General features: G+C 45.2%; 4 protein-coding genes and 1 long non-coding RNA gene across 5 annotated transcripts; 3 read left to right on the top strand and 2 right to left on the bottom strand.

Moving 5' to 3' along the window:
- The first annotated feature begins 2,647 nt into the window (after positions 1-2,647).
- LOC100844614 (MFP1 attachment factor 1) lies at positions 2,648-3,613 on the top strand. The gene has a single exon (XM_003558483.4). The coding sequence runs from the start codon at positions 2,891-2,893 to the stop codon at positions 3,314-3,316; it is 426 nt and encodes a 141-aa protein (XP_003558531.1). The 5' UTR covers positions 2,648-2,890; the 3' UTR covers positions 3,317-3,613.
- A 1,932-nt stretch (positions 3,614-5,545) lies between these two features.
- On the top strand, positions 5,546-8,589 carry LOC100844310 (vesicle transport protein GOT1). Its single transcript, XM_003558482.4, has 7 exons — positions 5,546-5,856; positions 6,183-6,259; positions 7,278-7,369; positions 7,460-7,540; positions 7,622-7,719; positions 7,904-7,985; positions 8,082-8,589. The coding sequence occupies exons 2-7, from the start codon at positions 6,229-6,231 to the stop codon at positions 8,118-8,120; spliced, it is 423 nt and encodes a 140-aa protein (XP_003558530.1). The 5' UTR covers positions 5,546-5,856; positions 6,183-6,228; the 3' UTR covers positions 8,121-8,589.
- A 278-nt stretch (positions 8,590-8,867) lies between these two features.
- LOC100844012 (probable protein S-acyltransferase 22) lies at positions 8,868-13,547 on the bottom strand. Its single transcript, XM_003558481.4, has 9 exons — positions 13,036-13,547; positions 12,819-12,932; positions 12,340-12,711; positions 11,731-11,799; positions 11,550-11,621; positions 11,159-11,287; positions 10,953-11,033; positions 10,333-10,524; positions 8,868-9,868 (listed from the first exon to the last, which is right to left on the bottom strand). Exons 1-9 carry the CDS (start codon positions 13,075-13,077, stop codon positions 9,161-9,163), a joined length of 1,779 nt encoding a protein of 592 aa, XP_003558529.1. The 5' UTR covers positions 13,078-13,547; the 3' UTR covers positions 8,868-9,160.
- A 3,147-nt stretch (positions 13,548-16,694) lies between these two features.
- On the top strand, positions 16,695-19,449 carry LOC112269817. Its single transcript, XR_002961952.1, has 4 exons — positions 16,695-16,916; positions 17,002-17,071; positions 19,076-19,232; positions 19,313-19,449. It is a non-coding gene; the product is annotated as an uncharacterized LOC112269817 (long non-coding RNA).
- Positions 17,334-18,523, bottom strand: LOC100829561. The gene has a single exon (XM_003561872.4). It carries the CDS (start codon positions 18,455-18,457, stop codon positions 17,561-17,563), a length of 897 nt encoding a protein of 298 aa, XP_003561920.2. The 5' UTR covers positions 18,458-18,523; the 3' UTR covers positions 17,334-17,560.
- Positions 19,450-20,095: the final 646 nt, after the last annotated feature.

Genomic DNA, 20,095 nt, shown 5'->3' with positions numbered 1-20,095 from the left:
AGGATTTGGGTGCCACCATTGTGTGCGTACGTATATTCCTTTTGCTTCCGTCAAAGATCAGTTGCGGTTCCATACAAAGGATCGAAAAACAAAATATAGTTGCTGCATTTCAGTGGCGATAGAGTGTGTTTTTTTAGAATTTCGTTGGGGCCTCCGCCTGAATACATTACCAAAAGAAAGTACTTGGTCACCTTGCCCGAGTAAGAACATTGACAAAAATCTAGAAAATTACAACACAACGCAAAAAGAACCTCCTAGACATAAGATAAGCTCCTGGACATGGAGTGCCACCAGAGAGGGTGTGAGTATCTCCACTTCAAGGAGGGTTTTGTGGGAGAAGAGTGTTTGGGCCGACGAGACATAGAAAACAATCCTCAGAATAAGTTTGTTGACCAAAATCTTGAAGATGTGTGCATTGCAATTTGGTGAAAAACAAAGCAAAGGTCAGAGATCAAACATATATGTTCGTCATTTTACATTTAGGCTTACGTTGCCGTGGTTGGAAAATAAAGACCACAACTCAGCCTCTAGATGCACCTATTCATCTCTCGTCTTGGGTTATCTCCTATCATTTCTCGTCCTGCACTGAAAAGAACGGCGAGCGGCTAGCGGACTAGCATCAACGAGCGTGTATTTTTTTTGGTTTGCACGGATGGATTTCGTGGTAATCGGTGAGGATTTGGGGACGACGACAGGACCGCGATAACTAGTTCTTCATCGACCCGTAAGTGTGCCACCAATGTTTGCCTACAAATGTTCATTTTGTTTCCGTCAAAGATCAGTTGTGACATAGAGTGCCACTAGCGAGGGTATGAGTATCTACTAGACGCAAAAATCTAAAAGATTACAACACAACACAATAATAACTTCCTAGACGTAAGATAAACTCCTAAACATAGAATGCCGCTAGCAAGGGTATGAGTATCTGCACTGCAAGGGAGGTTGTGCGGGAGAGGAGTATTTGGGTGGAAGAGACTTAGAAAATAATCCTCTAAATTAGTTTGCTGACCAAAATCTTCAGGATTTATGCATTGCAATTTGGTGAAAAAAAATGAAGCGATGGGTATATACACAAGAGGGATTTAGAAAATCTCGATAATAATGTCATCAATAGATTATTTGGCGTGACCCCTCAATATTATTTATTCTTAAGAGATTTAAGTAGCATGATCTTTCAAATCGTACATTGTGGGTCCAAGAAACTGGCCTAAGAGTGAGTATATCATTATACTCCCTCCGTTTCATAATATGAGGCACGCACGCATCCCTAGATCGACAATTTAACTAACTAAATATAAATTAAATAATTAAAAAGTTATATCATTAGAGAGTTTTTTATAACGAATCTAATGATGTACTTTTTGTTGAAAAACATACATATTTAATTAATTAAATTGAGGATTTAGTGATGCGTGCGTGCCTCATATCATTGGACGAAGGGGGTAGGATACTTATCTTTCGGTGCGGAAAAAGTATCTTGTCATTGCTTGATGCTTACTTCCTCCGTTTCATAAATGGTAGCTAGTGCAAAACCGTGTCAGGCTTTATGGAACGGAAGAAGTAGTTTAGGTAGTGTTTGATTGAGGTCATGGAGTAAAAATGTAATGAAACGGTTCTAAAAAGTGAGATGATTCTTGTGTTTGGTTCTAGAATATAATATAGAAAATTAGAATGGAACCATATAGTCCCTTAAAAGGGAATATTCACTCAATACGTCTAACCATCTCATTTCTCTAAAAATTAGAAATCATATGGCTTCAAATGAAATCAGTGGTTGAAGTGTTTGGTTCCTAAAATATAGAACCGGAACCGTTTCATTACATTTCATTCTTACAAAAATAGACCCATTCCATTCCGTTAACCTTGCTCTGAAACCATACACTGCCTTACGTGTGCATGGGATAATTTCATCATCCTACTCCAAACAGAGAACGGACTAATCCTGAACTCCAACCAAACACACAGTAAATTGTCATGAACCACGGTTCAAACGCTAAACTCGTGGATCCACCCCGAAGGGGATCTGCTATGCGAGGAGCCCCCGATCGAGCTGGCCCGCACCGTCCCATGACTTCTCACTGCGAAGGTGACGGCGAGCGTGGCATGGGAGTAACGGTCGATTGGACTTGGACCGATCGTCGGACGGTGGAGGTTCTAGTTCTACTGGCCTACTGGGCCGTCGTGCGTACGCCAAAGATAAAGTCGATAAAAAAAAACGTGCAAGTCCGTACGAGCAGCCCGAGCCGAATCCGACCGATTCGGCTCCGTGACGTGTTGGGATCAGGCCAAACTTTTCCTCCTCGGTCAGATCGCGACTGGCAGCCTGGCAGGGAGAATGGTATACTGCTACCACTGCCAATGGTCAGAAGAATTTTAGCTCCTCTGGAAACAAAATTACTCCCTTCCTCAAACAAAATAAAGAAATACTACCTTCCTCAAAATAAAATAAATAATTACTACCGTATCTTGCAAATCAAATGCTGCACAGTAAATACTCTCGCACTGATTTCTTTGAATCCATCCAGATTTCCTGCCATTCCTGGCTCGATTTGAACGTTGCAATTCAAACTACGAACAGCAAGCGCGGAAGCAACGGGCCAACAAAACGAGCATTAAAACAGCCACCCCACCAACCGTTCGATTGCATTCTCCACGAAAAACTCTCTCTCGCTCTTTTCCTTTTCCTCGCCACCACTCCGGCTCTCTCCCCCTTCCGTTTCTTGACGCCACGGCAACCCCCTCGAACAAACCATCAATTACAAAGACGCACCACCGCACTCGATCGCCACCGCCTTTAAAATCTCCCACACCGAGAGAACCGATCGAACGGCCTGCCTGCCTACCTACCTTTACCTAGGGTTTTGAGTCTTAGCCTAGAAGGTTCCGCGGCATGTCCACCGACGAGCACCCCGCCGCCGCCACCGCCGGGGACGACATGCCCGCCTCGTTCTCGTTCAGCATCTGGCCGCCGACGCAGCGGACGCGGGACGCCGTGGTGCGCCGCCTGGTGGACACCCTCGCGGGCGACACCATCCTCTGCAAGCGCTACGGCGCCGTGCCGGCCGCCGACGCCGACCCCGCGGCGCGCGCCATCGAGGCCGAGGCCTTCGACGCCGCCGCCGTCACCGGCGGGGCCGCCGCCTCCGTCGAGGAAGGCATCGAGGCCCTGCAGCTCTACTCCAAGGAGGTCAGCCGCCGCCTCCTTGATTTCGTCAAGTCCCGCTCGGCCGCCGCCAAGGCCGCCCCGCCGTCCGAGGAGGAGGCAGCGCCCAAGGCTGCCGAGGGCGAGGCCGTCGAGCCGCCGACAGAGGATTGAACCTCGGGATCGGATGAGGATATTCATTTCGTTTATCCTTGAGATAAAGTCGCATTTAGAGTTCGTGTGGCGTTGGCCTGCTTGGGATGAGTTGCCCGTAGGTGTTTGCGTATCTATGATGATATTGTTCTTTGAGTAGCTGCTGGTTCTCTTGTTTCTAGATTCTACAGTCTGTGCTTTCCGTCTGTATCTCTGAGCAAGGATTATCTTCACTCTGTTGTGGCAATGATCAAGTTTGACCAAATTGTTTGCCCAAGCCTTTCAGATTAATATTATCATCCAATTATCTAGCAGAAATTTCAGACTAAATCAGATCGATATATATCATCCAATTATCCAGCAGAATTTTCAGACTGAAGGTGGAAAGCAGTAATCAAATTGAGAGCAATGCGCCCTTCTGGATGTTCTAATGACACTAATCTGTTCTGAAGCCTGATCAATGGTTATGCTTGTATGAATTTTGCGCACATAGGAGTACATTTTATTACAGGAGAATACGGTCTCAGCAAGCTAAACTTTGTCGATCTGTTTCTGTTTAGCATGTCTTGAATTTTGTGTGATATTTGTATCTGTATGCAAGGAATATCTTTATATTGTTTTTGTGATAATCATCAAATTTTGACTGAAATGTAAGACTTCATATCAACACATATCACTTTCTCTATTTTGAGACTTTAAGGTGATAGGCAATATAACCAGATTACCAGCCATTTGCCTTTCTGTTTCAATACCACTATGATCTCTGATCATAGTCCAGTCAGAATATGCATGGATAGGAAGTCATTTAACCACTGAAGAATACACAGTCGGAATCATTTTGTATGGATAATAATAATACTAAGCAGTACTATCTCGATGTGCTGTGCTGAAGGTACGTTTGCTAGCTGTCCTCTGGTGCTTATCTCAATAGCAAGGAATCATCATATTTTGCTTTTGCTAGTTAATCCCTGGTACGCTTCTCATTTTTGCTCCCACTAAATCTGGAGTCTACTGCTCTGTCTTTCAACTGGGAAATATTATAATCTTTCAGAATGACTAAAATTGCTTAGTTCATCATTTGCTTTCTGCTAGCATTCCTTAAAGATCAGTTGCACCAAATAATGGCGATCCTTGGATGGTGATGGTCTTGTCCCCAACCAGGCTGGCTCACATCAACCGTTGTTGTTTTGCTCTGCATGGACTACTATGGTTTAATCAGTCTCAAGATGAAGACACCGCCCCTTCCATGATTGGTTGCTGATTCCCCACACCCACGGCATGTTCCAGATCAGAATAGGCCTCTGATCTCTATGATACAAAATTGAACTTCTCTTAAAACTGTTGGTTTTTTCTGTTCTTAGACACCTAACTGACAGGAATTGACCCAATTACACTCTTATTTTTTGTACTAGCTGACGAGTGAATGATCTTATGTTATTCATAAAACGGCAGCATTTGAATGATCTTATAACTATGTGGTCTCTTTGTTCACCCAGTTGAATAAACGTTTCCCTGAATTCGATGCTTGCTGGTTGTTTGGTCTAATTTGAGTTTGATCGCATGAGTGGTGTTTGTTGTACCATACAAAGGTTTCTGGTGGCTACAGTTTGCACCCTCTTCTAAACTAAACGCAGTAGTATGCCTGCATCACGTGCCCAGAACTTAGTTACTTGCGCTGGAGCTGGCTAAGTGGCTATATCATCACTTGCTTTCGGTTCCAAAAGAAAAATGAAAACGTCACCTGCTTCGGCATTGCTTTGTTGCTACCTCCGCCCCAGTTCTTGATAATCAGAAATCCCGGTAGGTAAGTCCGAGGATTGTGCAGGCTAGGCACCGTGTTACCAGAAAAGGGATTCTGGATTGTTCGTTCTTCCCCGAACGAGAGATGTGAAATCCCGGTAGGTAATGTAGTGTTTCTGCCATGATCTGGCCCGTTCTTGATGTGATACAAACACTGCAGAACATCCAATCTACAGAGTGATATGCCCTGCTGCAGCATCGAGAAAGATAACAAATTCAAATCTGTCAGGCGATTCCCCAGACAGATTGAGCTCCCAACAAGGGTGCAACGGAATAGGTAGGCCCTGCTGAAGCATTGACAAAGAAAAACACTGATACAACGTTGGGACTTGGGAGTGGGAAGCTCGGGAGAAGAAGGGTGCTTTGAGATTCGCGTAGACACGTGGCGGGTGATAAGAGAGGTCTAACTTGCCAAAGGAAATTACCTGGTCTTGAAGGATTTTTTCCCCAACCTCTTGCTCCCGAATTCCCGATCCAGCATTCCAGCGCCCACGCCAACCTCAGCCGTCGCCTCCGCCTGCAAGCCCACGCCCACCTCTCCCACACCGCCGCCTGCTCCCCACCCCCGGCGGAGAGGAGTGCACGGCCACTTAACCTCCAGCAACCTCCTCCGACGCCTCCCCCAAACGTCCGGATCGAGCCCCACCCTCTTCCGACAGCTCCCCCCGGGCGGATCGAGCAACTGGTGTTGGCGGCGGCGGGATTGTTCTGGGCGTCGGCAGGAGGCAGGCTGCGCAGGAGGGTGACGGGGAAGGGAAGAGGTACGTTGGCGGGAGCGAATGCTCCGATCAGTTCGTTGATGGATGGGGAATCCCGATCTTGCGCGCAGGGGTCGGGGAAGGGGGCGCGGCTGAATGGGGGTTACGATGGGGAACCTGTTGGAGTTTTTCTTGAGCATTTTCCTCAAATAAAGTCCGTTCCGGGCATCTCTTGGAGTTGCTCTTGCTAAGTTGCCACGCATGTCCCTAGATTTGAAACATACTGCTGCCTGGAAGGGAACATGGCGATTGGTGTTAGGGTTTGGTGCTCTTCTGGAGCTCTTCTGCACAAAGTGCTGTCTAATTTTTTTACTCTCTTTCGGTTGCAGGATTCCGTGCTCTTCTTCACAAGTTCCATCACTATTGCTTGACAGGATGGTATCCTTTGAGATGAATGACCTCAAGAGTATGTACCTCACACCATTATTTGTGAACGTGTCTTCAAATTTTTGTTTCTTCTGTTTCTGTTGGAACCATAATAACTCGTGCTAGACACTAGAAGTTGAACTTATTTATTCTTTCTCATTTGTTTCCGCTTCTGATTCATGCCTTATCAAATTGCAATTATGCCGCGAAATGGTACAAATATGAAGAAATTGGTCTTAGTCATTCAATTTCTTCTATAAGGCTGGCTTATTCAACATGCATGTTTGTACATATTTTGATGCTGTTCCAGGAATCTAATTTGTTATACTCTCATAGAGGAAGTGTCCAAATGGGCCCTGTATGCCATGCCACCCAATGAGTATTTTATTGGGATACATCAAAGGTTTACCACGTATCATTTTCCCAATTGAGTGCATACATCTGTGGTACCCTGATTCTACCCTATTAGTTTAGTACCTTATAGCTAGTTACAACTCTAGGACCAAACGATACCAGTTGGATGAGTCTTGTAGTCAACATGAATTTGCTAGTTAAAAATTAGTGCAGATTATTAAGATTTGGGGTAACGATACTTCGATTGTGTAGTAAGAGTCTAAAAAACTAGCACTACAAAGGGTTTTTAAAACTAGCACTATACATGATATCACTCCATGGTCCGTGCCAGACTCTATTTGGTTACTAGCGATACTACTGTGCTTGTTCAATAATAGCAAATGATCAGCTGTTCTACTTTTTATCTCAGCTGAGTATCAGTTTTGTTTTGGCTGATTCGGCGTCATTTTCTGCTGAATCTCAATAGAATCATCGAGTTCAATATACCTCCCTTAGAAAAAAATACGCAAGCATTGAAGCTTTGGGGCAGTGGTCACTGAAGTGCAGTAACTAGAATGTCTTCATGTCTTTGGTCAACTGATGGTGCAAGAATATTCATTGCTTTAGTGACATTATGCAAGTAATTTAAGGGACACATGAACTATGCAGTGTAAGCAAGAATTTATTGCTATCACTAAGTGACACTTGTATTTTATCTTCAACAGAGATTGGGCTTGGCCTGACAGGCTTCGGAATATTCTTCTCCTTCCTTGGAATCGTTTTCTTTTTTGACAAGGGGCTTATTGCAATGGGCAATGTAAGTTTCCTCTTCTCAAAATTTCCTTTAATTTTTCAAGAGGTTGACTGAGTGGACATCTGGTTTACTCTTTCGCATGTTCTCTTTCAGATTCTCTTCCTGTCAGGTTTGGGTTTGACAATAGGTCTGAAATCAACTATGCAGTTCTTCACCAAGCCTAAAAATTACAAGGTTTGCATCTACTAAATTTGCTATAGCTATTGCCCTTCAACATTTATATTATACAGTATAATTTACTGATGTAATGAACAGGGCACCATCTCTTTTGGTGTTGGCTTTTTCCTGGTTCTCATTGGGTGGCCTTTCTTTGGCATGCTCTTGGAGGCATATGGCTTTGTTGTACTCTTCAGGTTGGATATTTTATCATTGTTTCTCTCTTGTCCAACTTGCCATTTTATGTTGAGACAAAGACCCAAAAGTTGTCACAATGCCTTCATAATTGTCTGCAAAACTGATGTTTTCATAAGGACATCCGTTGTGGTTATAAAAAGTTTGTTGTATGTTTCATGTACACTAAGTTGCATTCCATTGCAGTGGGTTCTGGCCAACTCTTGCAGTTTTCTTGCAAAGGATTCCTATTCTTGGCTGGATTTTTCAACAACCATTTGTCACATCGGTAATGACTTCACAGCACATAACGTTCTCCTTTTGTTGCCGAGACTGAGGTTTGATCTGTTTCATATTCTGACTAGTCCGGTTTCCTTGTTTGCAGTTTCTTGACCGCTACAGAGGGAAACGGGTTCCAGTGTAGCAGCCTCTCGTGCTATGTTTTTAACGATGTAGTAACTGGAGTTCCTTTCTTCCGTGGTGACAATAGCAAATGGTTATGCCAGTGTGGTCTTCTCCTTTACCTGTTTACTTACTGATGGAACTGTTCTTTGTAAATTACACTAATGAATCTCCACCGGGTGGTTTTGTCGAAGACCAAGATGCAAACTGTCCCATGATATGGGTTGAAGAAACTTCATAAGCAAAACTGTGTTGAAAAAGGTGTAGGTTTAGAGGAATGCTCTTGAAATAGAACCTACATGCTCTTTGTCTCTTGTGTACTTATGCCATCCTCAGATAATAGATATTCCATCCTCTTGAACTTGTGGCCGCTGTTTTTCTGTGTGCACTTCATAGCTTGAAGAAAGGGGACGCGATGGAACTGAAATTATTTGTGAAACATCATTGATTCATAATTCGTATACAACCTTGTGATTCACAATTCGCAATCACTTTTTTTCTTGTACGGAGTAGTTCTTTGGTAGAATGATAGTTCTTGTATTAGCTTAGGAACTTGACATTTGTGTTTGTATGATTCATCAGCGATCTTGTTTGCTTTGCGAGGTTCCCTCTGCTCTGTTTTAAATGACGTTATTTGAAACGGAACAGAGTTAGTAGCATGGTAAATCACATCCCGCCAGCATGAGGCAGATTATCAATTATTCAGGCCATTATTATAGTCTGGCACTGCGTGAACATGAAAAGATGAAGGGCCACAGACCACTAGGCAAACATAATACAGAGCTAAACGACTGCAATTTGTATGAAATCTCGCTTTCACATTTGCCAATACAGGAGACAATGCGACTGTAAGTAACAGTGAGCACATTAGAAGTATTGAATGCATTAACATCAAATGAACTACGCATGAATCACTAACAAAATCTAATCCTAGACCATAAACTAACAAATGTTCTGCCAGCATTGATGTGCCATATTCAGCGATACTAAGGATCAAGTAACCAACACCACCCAGGTTCTTCATATGATTCCGGCTGGAGATTGGGAACAAGGCATATCTAGCTAACTTGACCTGGTGTTACTAAGAAACCCTTCGGACGATGGCATGCACTGATCAGGCGCCAAGCCTGCCTGACCGGAATGAAGAATTGAGTTAGCCCAATTGGACGATCTGTGCACGATTCTTGAAGGGATGCGGTCAGAGTCTTCGCCTCCCGACGCTTCATACCCATCACTAGTCGATCTTGTAAACTCAATGTGATTCTGAGCTGGATGTGGCATGACGACCTGCATCTCATCAGCTGTGGAAGTAGAAATGCGGAAGGGGTGCAGATCAGGTGAACCAAAGCTACTTTCAGGTGATGAGGCAGCAATTCTGGAGGATGCTGCAGTACTTGGTTGAAAAGCACTCCTTGCTTCAAGCTGTAATGGGGCTAGACTGGCAGATGCTTCCATCGCGGCATCGCTGGAGTTGCTTTCGGTACCGCTTGCAGATAGCCTTGCAAGGGGGTCAAGAGAGAGTTCAGAATGGAATCGCCCCCTCCTGTTCTCATGGACAACCGGAGGGTCTTGTCTCGCAATTGGTTTCAGAATCTTAGATTTCTTCTTTGCCTGTGCAGCTGCCTTTGACACTTCCTCTGCATTAAGGCGTGCCAGTGTCCAGGGACTGATTTTTACTGTTCCATTTCTTCTTCTTGCTCCTTCCACTACCTTCATTTTCTTGCTTCCTGAGTTCTGTGACATGCCAATCTCTGGAGGAATGACATCAAACTGTGAAAGAAAAGAGAGTAATAAGCACCAGCATGTCTGAAATGTCTTTCAGGTTTGTATTATCTTTTGTACATCAAAAGTTAGGCTTGTTGAGTTTGGTAAATACTAAAAGTTGATAATCATAAACTGAGTTTAATCATACTAAAACTGACTTATCTTAAACCAGAACTTAGTATAGTTCACTAAGCTGACACCTCGAGAGCAGGTGCAAATTCATGTACTTGAAACATCAAAATGCCACTTACATATTGCAATATTTGGCTTCAGAGATCAGTAATCACAAATGACTGGACATATTCATCTTATGAATAAATCAACAGCACATGCTTCATTGGAAAATTGATACAAGCAAGATCCCAATGGATGATCTATAGATTGTATCATATGTTGCTGTACTTTCACATCCAGGATCTATGTCGTCTTATATATAGCTCTTGAGATATGAACTATTGGTGGCCACTTACCTGATCTTCAAGGAATAATCGTGGTGGAGTACACCATGAACCACGATGAAGTGGACCAAAAGAACTTGCCGTGCTGAAGCCAGTAACAGAACTAATAATAGACATCTGTGGACTTTGGTGCCCAGCAACCTCTTCTTGCTGATCCTCCTCTTGCTCCCTCAAAGCTATGATGTAGTCATACGTGCTAATTCCCTAAACAAATATAAGAAATGGGATAGTGGTTAACTATAATTATAGGGGAAAAGGACATGAAGTTTAAATGGACATAAGCAAATATCTCTGCAATAGAGTAAATGGGTTTAGGAAATGGTGTGAATGCTATATGACTTTTCAGGCAACATATAGATAATTTTCTGACTTGGTTGAAATCAGTTAAAGGGGCAGGTAGTTTTTGCAGTCTATTAGCAGAAAATATGCCCAAATATTTGGCATCTATGCCCATGCTATTAGCAAAAGGTATTAAGTATTGTTACCGTTTGAGATAGATGGAAGGGAGAATGGACTAAAAACATTAACAAAATGATGGCCAAACATGGTTTTTGTGGAAACAGATTTGGTACCAAAGTCCCTTTTCAAGGACTGACATGTACAGCTTTGATGATAGTCTAAAAGTAACTTGCCTTCTTGATAAGAAGAATATGGAAGCATAGAAGTTGAGCAAGTGGTACAGTCGCAATCATTGCTAGTATTGTGCAAGTAGCCTGCAAAAGTAAAATCATTTCATCTTCAGAATAATCATTTGTGAAAAAACATATGAAATGTTGCAAATTATTGTACTTTTGGTGTTGAAAAAACATGTATTGACAGGAAAGTTCTATCAACTCACCACAACAACTACAAATGCAACAGTTGAGAAGCTGCTCCCTAGCTTTGAGTCAATCTGTTTGGAGAACTCTCCTCGCTTCACAATGCACAGAATTATCACAAGGACTCCTGACAACCACTGCACTACAAGCTGGCCCAAGGTGTACAAACCATGGAGACCTGTCAATAATAGACCAGAATAAAAAGGATATGGAAAAACATGCTAACTACATGCAATGCCCAGATGGTTACATATGTTATGATGGCTGATCAAATTATGATTTCAGCGCAATTGAAGGTGAATGCAATTACACAAGTATCACTCACTATGCAGGCTCGCTATTATTGTTATTAACTTATTATAGTCTTTTCAGATCACATTCACATCAGTACATAGAGAAATCAACCCTTACCAGGAGAACAGCAGAAGCCATTAGAATGAAGAACCCTTTATAGTTCCTTTTCCCAATGCAATTGTTGAGCCACTACGATAGAACAAAGACATCGTGGACAAAAAGAATGTAAGGATGTTACATCTTCAAAGGAAGCAGGGCTATCAATATCTGGGCACAGAACAGTGAAAATGTATCTTACTCTGCAATGATGATCAAAGCCATCAACACATTTGTCACACACTCTACAATGCTTACTGTTCTTCAATACCTACATAATACATACAGTTTCGAATTACATGTCGCACCAAAAGGTGAATAATTCATGCCATTTCCCATGAAATAGAGCAAAATGTAAGGGATTACCAAATATTGCTCGAATAAAAAACACATCAGCACTAGAACATCTATCTTTCATCAGGCTGTATGACAGGTTTTAACACATAACTTGCAGTAGGTAGATAACTCACTTGCGTAACTATAGGAGCCACTGAAATGATGAGTTTGGTGGATGTACATATATTAACGTCATGTGGAAATTGGATATTCATTTATAGTTTAGGATCATAGGACATTTGGTTGAAACTACTGCGCACTATCATGTATGTGTGAATACAATCTAATTAGTTACGGCAGTTATAAAATTACTGTAATATTAAGCACTTGGTACACTAAGCACAAACATATGAAATGTACATGTAAAGGTAACATTTACAAAATTGCCGATACTCTTGGAGTGCATGACTAATACAGCTTGAAGCTTAGAAACACGGAATTTAATTTATATATGCTGCACATCAGTTTGTCATACCTCTGCTTCACATAAGCTGCAGAAGAACATGCCTTCTTCACTCATATTTTGCTCTGAAAGTCGATCCTCCGGATGCAGGCATCTTTTGCAAAGGCAGGAAAATGGCAAACAGACTAAACAGAGCAGTTCAGAACATTTGGGCCAAGAAGGTGAGTCCTTTCTCTCCAGCATGCTGCTCAGCTTCTCACTGTTATCAACAGCATTAAACCCTTCACTCAACGACCTCCCTCCTTGACTTAATCCGTGGTCTGAATTTATCTGGGACTGCTGTCCATCCTTATCTAATTTCAAATGCTTCGACGGTTTGGAAATGCCAGGGTCACCAGGATTCGTCGCAGCGCACCATATGTACAGCATGACAACGCATGTAATCTGCAATCAGGAGTAAGCCGCTCGTTACTCCACAGAAACAGCCGTTGGATCTGTTCGCGCTGACGAATTTAATCGCGGGGCCGGGGAGGGCAGGAAGGAAAGCTCACCAAGGGGGTGTAGAGACCCATGGCCACGTTCTGCGCGGTCTTGCTCCCCACAAACGGCAGGAAGAAGACGTAGAAGGCGAAACCCAGCGCCGCGAACACGGCTATCGCCACCACCTGCGCGGGGTTCGTCGCGCGCACCGCCGCGAACAGCAGAGCAGCAATGGTGAGTTACCCCGGCGTGGAAAAGCGAAAGCGCAGCGAGAGAAAAATGGCGTACCTGGAGAGGGTGGTAGGGCAGCTGCCATCCGTGCTTCCTCATTGCCGGATTAGCTTAGTCCCCCCCAGTGCCGCCGCCAAGGCGCCAAGGAAGAAGGAGACGGCAATGTCCGTCCGTCCGCCCGGCCCAGGGCTACCAAGAAGCAACAAGCAAGGATCCCTCAAGAACCATGTGCCTCTCTCTCTCTCCCTCTTCTGGAAGGCGAGGCAAGCGAGCGCAGGCAGCAGTGCAGGACCAAAAACACTGCCGTCTCTGCGAATGCGGGCAGCGACCAAAAAACACTTGTTTTTTCTGGCTTGTTTCCTTGTTTTTGGCTTGGGGAAATGAATGAATGGGCGTTCCTCCTCCGACCTCCGATAATGGAGAGAGGGAGAGAGAGAGGGAGAGCATCCAATGCGCCGTCTCGGTCTCGGGGGAGTATGGCGACTGCGGCGTCCTGGGCTCGGAATTATTGCGAGTCGGGCATGGCCTTGGCCTGGGACTGGGAGGAGGCTGTCAGTGTTGCCTCTTGCCTTTGGGTCTTCGGTTCTCGTGCAAGCTGTGTCCTCTCCCGCATCTGCTTTGTTTACTCGGGTGCTTTATCTTGACCATTGCACCACCGTGCTATAGTAATCTGGTCTGGTCCTCCTTTGGCTCGCGCCACGCACACAAAGAATGACAGACAAAGAGGTGATCCGGTTAAACTAAACAAGGAGAAAATTTGCAGCAATTGCGTGACCTTGTAAAGGAGCCCTTTTTTCAGGCAACCGAATTCCGAGTAGTACGGAGTCTACACCAAATGGATTGGACCATGGTGACATGATGAGCAGTAGAACCTACGTTTAGGCGTTTGGGAAAATTGGAACCCAGTGCTCGAACATCTGTTGGTACACTACTCCTACTGAACAGATAATTAGTAGTACTCCGATTATTAGAGATTGAAGAGATTTGAGTAATGCAACTATACGCAGGTGTGTCCAAACTCCCAAACCAAAAGGTCAGGGCAGGGAGGCGAGGAAGATCTCTTTTTGCACGCTGGGCATCGCCTTTTGGTTGCCTCAAAAGCAGCTACGTAATACTCTTGCTCGGTTGCTTTTTCTCGTGGGGATGGTCAAAAAGAAGGCGAAACTGGCGCCATTCCGTTTCGCATGTGACCATACTCGTTCGATCAGCCATGGGTCTTGCCCTCTTGCTAGCTTTGGTCCATCACGTTGCATCTGGCTGCTGACCTCTCTCCGCCGTGACATTGCTAGTTTGCTACGCTGGTACCATGATGCGGCCGGATAATGTGTCCGGATATGGCCACGCACGTGTTGCGTGGAAGATGCTGACATTGGCTGATTGGCATCTACAGTGCTTGAAGGATATGCTCTCTTCTTGATTTCTTATTCTGGCAACATTCTAGGGTTTCTTTGATCCAAAGAAGAAATTTGATGGGGTTCGGGAGGATTTGAATTCTTAGGTTTTTCTACGAGTTGGTCTTTTGGTTTGCATGATTGTAATCCTTGGGTTATTAAGTAATTCTTTTGCAATCTTGAAGGAAAAAAATCCATTTTTGTTACATGTTTCTTTTTGTGGTGTGCCAAATGCTCATGATAAATACTCCCTCCGTTCCTAGTGCAATTTGCACTAAAATCACGACAAATATTTAGGAACGGAAGGAGCACTCATGATGCTAATTCATATAGCTTTCAAGAGTGCGTGACACTAAAATCCAGAGTGTGTTTTCTTTCCATTTCATTGTTTCACAAATCTTTTGAATAAAAGAGGACCTAAGCGTAGCCCAATTTTCTGCTCACTTAGAAGTCTAAAGTTATTTCAGGTTCTAAAGTGAAAACAAAAAATAATTCATCTCTCATCTACTCCTAGAATCCATGTTCAGCACCTCACTTGCAAACGGAAAGAGCAACCTTAGACCGATGCCGTCACTGTCGTCCTTGCAATGGTTAGAGGCAGTCTTTTTTTTTTACCGCATGAAACCTCTTTATTAGTACATGGGCTCGGCCCTAGTGCGAACCACTCTAATGGCCTCTCTCGACGCACGCGCGGTTACATGGGCTCGGCCCAACACCAGCACGTTCCTTCTTGGATAGGGCGACACCGACATGGTGGCCCAGCTTACCTAGTGGCACCGAGACACTCTGGAGAGGGAGTTTTTTTTTGGTTAATTGGATTTATGCCACTCTCTATTACACTAGTTGGAGATATGCCATCACAAAAACTTGACTTGGAGAAATGTCACTCTAACTTTCTTGTACCTCTATCAATGCCATTTCGTCCAATCCCTGCACGTATATTGTCTAAATACGTATAGACATAGCTCTATATGAACAGTTTTTTTCTCAATCCCAAGTCAAACAGTTCTATTCTTCTTATCCCCACGCGCTCCTCATATCACGTCCCCAATTGTACTGTTGAACGTATACTGTCTAAATACGTATAGACATAGGCATATAATTTTTTGAACCTTTATGACGCCTGGAAGACTCGAACGTACTGTTGAACGTTGTAAATAGGGGTATTATGGTAAATACTGATGTACACGCTGAAATACATGTATTTTATGAACAGTTATTGGTCTTAAGTGGATATAATGGCATTGATAGAGGTATAACAAAGTTAGAGTGGCATTTCTCCAAGTCAAGTTTTTCTAATGACATATCTCCAACCGGTGAAATATACGGTGGCATAGATCCAATTAACCCCTTTTTTTGAGCTTTTTTACGGTACCCCGGTACTCCATATAAAGAGGTGGGAGTACAAAGCAAATCTGGCCGTTCGATTAAAAGGGTGTTTTAGAAATTTCACTTTCCTAATGCAGTGCATGGTAATTAATTTTCTCTGCCGGGTGGTGGAAAGAAAAGGAAAAACTAAGTGGTACGTCATCACATCCCCGTCTATTCCCAATCGAACGCACGGCACGACGTCTTCCTCCTGTGGTCCAGCCAGACGCCATGGCCGCTTGCTCTCTTTCACGTACGTGCGTACACATCGGCAGACCAGCAGAGCAGCTACTTCTCTCGCTCCCCGTCTTTGCATCTCTCGCGGTGGTGCCGTCCCGTTTCTTGTCCTCGCCAGCATGCTGATGCGGACGGCACAGTCCACAGCGGGATCAACCTCCCTCTATGGCAGCGTTAAAATGGCCCCTGCGTCCCACCCTCCGCTTCGTTGCTGCCGCCGATTGCCACCGCCTCTCGCGCTCCACTCCGCCGCCGCTGATGGCCCCCGTGTCCCGCTCTCCTCTCCGCCGCCGCAGCCACCGCTGATGGCCACAGCGCCATGCCTTCAGTCCCGCCGCCGCGGCCAGTGGACACCATAGACTAAGCGCAAAGTCTCGCCGGCTTACCCTCATAGACGCTGGTTGGGGATTCCGGTCGCTTATCCCATGTCCCCCGCAAAGTCTCGCCGGCTTACGCTCGTAGACGCTGGTTGGGGATTTCGATCGCTCATCCCATGCCATGGAAGAAGCCGTAGTCACGCCGGCGGCCCGTTGTGGGTTGATTACAGTTTTGCCCTTTTCAATGGACACGCTCCATAACTTTTCAAATCGGTACTCCGTAAAAACGAGGATGGAGTACCAAGTCATATTGAACGTTAGATCAAGCTAATTGGACGGTCCATACTAATTAATGTGATGAGGACATCACCCTCGAGGCTATCATAATGGGTACAGCAAAAAAGCTCGTTTTTTTAGAGGGAGGTTTTCACGCCGTGGTGTTCCCCACCTCTGCCCTCTCCGGCCAGTGGTCAAGGCTCAGTGGCGTGCCGCGCTGATACACCTTCGTGCAGCTCGGTGCCCTCTGAGATTTATGTGTTGATACGCCTTGCCACTGGAGTATAATATGTTCTCCATCACAACGGGTGTCCCATAGGCTTTGGTCCCTTTTTTGTCGCTGAAAAAGGTTAGTGTCAATTAAGAGTGCATCATCTTTTATTTGAGGTCCCGGAAATGTTTGTCAATAACTCAATATCGAAATCTTTCGGCAGATGGAAGAGATAGGGAAGTTTGATCAGATATCTACCGTATGTTGCTACCAGTGCTTGAGAATGATCTAAGGTAAAACCAGTTAATTTGAGGCATTGGTGATGCATTTGTTTGGTGTTCTTCAGTGCTGTTCTTCCAGTAATCCAGTTATTGATGCATATCTACCTATTGTTTATATCTAAGGTCAAACCAGTTAATTTAAGGCATTGGTGATGCATCTTCAGTGCTGTTCTTTCAGTAATCCAGTTATTGATGCATATCTACCTGTTGTTTATATCTGTTCCAGTTATATACTCCTCTTATCTCTGTATTCATTTGTCCTTTGACATCTGACTGTGTTAACGCTAGCTGTTTCTCTCCCGCCAAGCAGATAACATTTACACGGTAGGTGCGGTACCACTTCCACATCTCAATCAATCACAACAGCACAGCACAGCGAAGCAGAGTGGGAAATCCACGCCAGTAACAAGTAATGACGCGATGCAAAATCCGCGGAATTTGCAATTGTTCGCATCGTCGTAACATGAATATACTCACTGCTGCTGCTGATTTTGCTGGTTTTTACTCGCTGTCACTGGACTGCGGAGAAACGGGTTGCTGCAGCCGCAGCTGCTCTGCTTCTTCCTCCTCCCCCTCGTCCAGCGTGTTGACCACGGCGTGCGTGACCGCGACGCTTCCGCAGCCGGCGGCGACGTTGACGACGCGGCACCGGTCGCCGCTCACGGCGCCGCACCGGCTGACGTGGACGGCCCTGCACAGCTCCACCTCCACGCTGCCGCACCAGTGGGCCCTGGCCGCCTTGCAGCGGGCCAGCCGCACCTCGCCGAAGCTCTCCACGTCGGCCCGCCTGCATCGGGCCGCGCGGAGGAACCCCCCGCCCCGGAGCCGGGCCTCGCGGCACCGTTCGAGGGACACCCTGCCGGCCCGCTCCACCTCCACGGCCCGGCACCGCGTGGCCGAGGTCGCCCGCGCGCGCTCGACGCGCACGGAGCCGCACTGCGCGAAGGACGCAGAGTCCACGCCCTCGGCGGCGGCCTCGCCGCACAGGGTGAACGAGACGGCGCCCCCTCCGCCGCCGCGCACGAGGACGCTCCGGAGCCCGTCGGCGGAGAGGTTCCCGGGGCTTGTGACGGTGACCTTGCCCGCGGGGTTGCCGCGGAGCGTGCCCTCGTGGATGTCCGTCTCGACGCCGTCGATGACGACGGAGAACATGTAGTGAGCGGCGACCACCGTGGAGGAGGAGGCGGAGGCCTCCCCGGCCTTGGGATCGACGAGCTCCATCGCGATGTGATGTGGGCTTGCCATTCCCCTGAGGAGTGGTTTGGCCGTTTGGGTAGGTAAGCTGTCGAGCGTAAAGTCTGAGCTACTAGTAGTAGCTTTTCTGAGGTCGATAGATGCGGTTTTGAAGTCGAAATGAATGGGTAGCGAGGGCAGTTGGTTATCAACCGTTGTATTCATTGCTATGCATGTTTTGCCACCTGGAGATGGGGATTTCGTGCACAATTTGTCCTTGGGCGAAGAAAGAAAACGAGAGATTAAGGCACTCCCTCGTTAACTCTGCGACAGATAATTCCGGACGGAAGGACTAGTGTTTTGTTGGCAGATGACAGAATGTAACGAAACTGTTCTAAATTTTATATGACTTATGCGTTTGGTTCACAAAATATAGGAAACTAAAATGAAACCATATGTCCATATGGTTACTCAGAGGGTAACATACTCAAATCTAGAGCCGTAGACAACATCGGCATGTGAGCGAGCCACAAGTGTTTTGGAACCGTGATTTTTGTTGTTGTTGCCTAATCAGGCCTATCGTCGGTGTATGGACGGGGTGTTGGACGGTAGGCCTGCTGTCAGAAGTAGTGTTGTTGCTGACACCTCTACAATGAGGAGTTTCTGTTGCTTCATCCATCTTCTCAGTTCTTCTTGAGATGTTCTTCTCCTTCTAGCGCTTCATGTGTCAATTTTGCTGGCTGTCTCTTGATTCGCTTCACAGTTCTAGTTGCTCTCTATATTTTGGCTAGCGATTGCTGGGCACTTTTGTTTGCCTTCTTATGATTGCGGCGTGTGCATCAGGGAAATTGTTGACGGCGGCTCGTTGTTGTTGTTGTTGTTGTATTTGGGGATCTGGGTGGTTGTGTTGCCAGGTGCATCCTGGTGGCGGCAGATATGTTTTGAGGTTCGTTGCCAGAGCTAGTTTGTTGGTATCATCCCGTGGGTGGTGGGCGCTATGGTATGTCACTTCTCTTTCGTGGTTTTCGCCTGCTTTTGCAGATGGGCTCGATATGTTCTTACGGCTATTTGTGTTTTTAGGTGCGGTGGTTCCGGCTAAGGTTCTCGACGGTGCTTGGATTCGTCGATTTGGATGTTTTTTTTTTTACCGTGTTGGCATCACACTTATGCGTTCTTGCTCCTCGTGATTTATCTAGTCTTAGGGGATTTGAAAGGGATTTGGTGTGATTGCAGCCACGTTTTCCAGATCGGACGATCAACAAGGTATTCGCCCCAGGAAGTTGGGGAGCGAAGCTATAAATTCTACTCCTTCCGTTCCATAATTCTTGTCTCAAATTTGCTAAAAAATGGATATATCTATTCCTAAAAAGTGTCTAGATACATGTAATATTTCGACAAGAATTATGAAACGGAGAGAGTAATACATATTTTTTTGGGTGTGGCCATGCCTTGGCTGCCTGATTTTTAAAGAAAAAGTTTAAGCCTAAGTCAACGTATCATAACCATCGGATTAGTATGGGACGTCATTTTCACTCTTTTTTCTCCATGGTTCATTCTGAATCTTAGAGCATAAACCAGATTCGATGACACTTAGCTAGTGTACTACTCACTCTTTCCGGTCCATATTAATTATCTCAAATTTGTCCAAATATGGATGTACCTATGCTTAAAAAGCGTCTACATACATACATGTAATATCTTATTTCTTGGTAAAAAAACTACTCCCTTCGATTCTAAATTTTTGTCTCAAATTTGCCCAAATATGGATACATATATAATATTTCGACAACAATCAGAGGGAGTACTGTGCTCCAGTTTATCTTATTTTCGTAAATATAAACTGAGAATTAATCACCCGCATGA

The sequence above is a fragment of the Brachypodium distachyon genome, chromosome 1, assembly GCF_000005505.3.
Source record: "Brachypodium distachyon strain Bd21 chromosome 1, Brachypodium_distachyon_v3.0, whole genome shotgun sequence".
Taxonomy (NCBI): Eukaryota; Viridiplantae; Streptophyta; class Magnoliopsida; order Poales; family Poaceae; genus Brachypodium; species Brachypodium distachyon.
The sequence above is the reverse complement of the archived record's forward strand: the minus strand, read 5'-3'. Positions and strand labels throughout refer to the sequence as shown.

What these genes read in the sequence shown, in the direction of transcription:
- LOC100844614 (XM_003558483.4), top strand. Translation starts at nt 2,891, where the DNA reads ATGTCCACCGACGAGCACCCCGCCGCCGCCACCGCCGGGGACGACATG.
- LOC100844310 (XM_003558482.4), top strand. Translation starts at nt 6,229, where the DNA reads ATGGTATCCTTTGAGATGAATGACCTCAAGA. An exon ending in CCAAGCCTAAAAATTACAAG is followed by an intron (nt 7,541 to 7,621) that starts GTTTGCATCTAC and finishes TGTAATGAACAG; the next exon opens with GGCACCATCTCTTTTGGTGT. An exon ending in AACAACCATTTGTCACATCG is followed by an intron (nt 7,986 to 8,081) that starts GTAATGACTTCA and finishes CCTTGTTTGCAG; the next exon opens with TTTCTTGACCGCTACAGAGG.
- LOC100844012 (XM_003558481.4), bottom strand. Translation starts at nt 13,077, where the DNA reads ATGAGGAAGCACGGATGGCAGCTGCCCTACCACCCTCTCCAG. An exon ending in GCAGCTTATGTGAAGCAGAG is followed by an intron (nt 11,800 to 12,339) that starts GTATGACAAACT and finishes TGTATTATGTAG; the next exon opens with GTATTGAAGAACAGTAAGCA. An exon ending in GATTATTCCTTGAAGATCAG is followed by an intron (nt 9,869 to 10,332) that starts GTAAGTGGCCAC and finishes TTTCTTTCACAG; the next exon opens with TTTGATGTCATTCCTCCAGA.
- LOC100829561 (XM_003561872.4), bottom strand. Translation starts at nt 18,457, where the DNA reads ATGAATACAACGGTTGATAACCAACTGCCCTCGCTACCCATTCATTTC.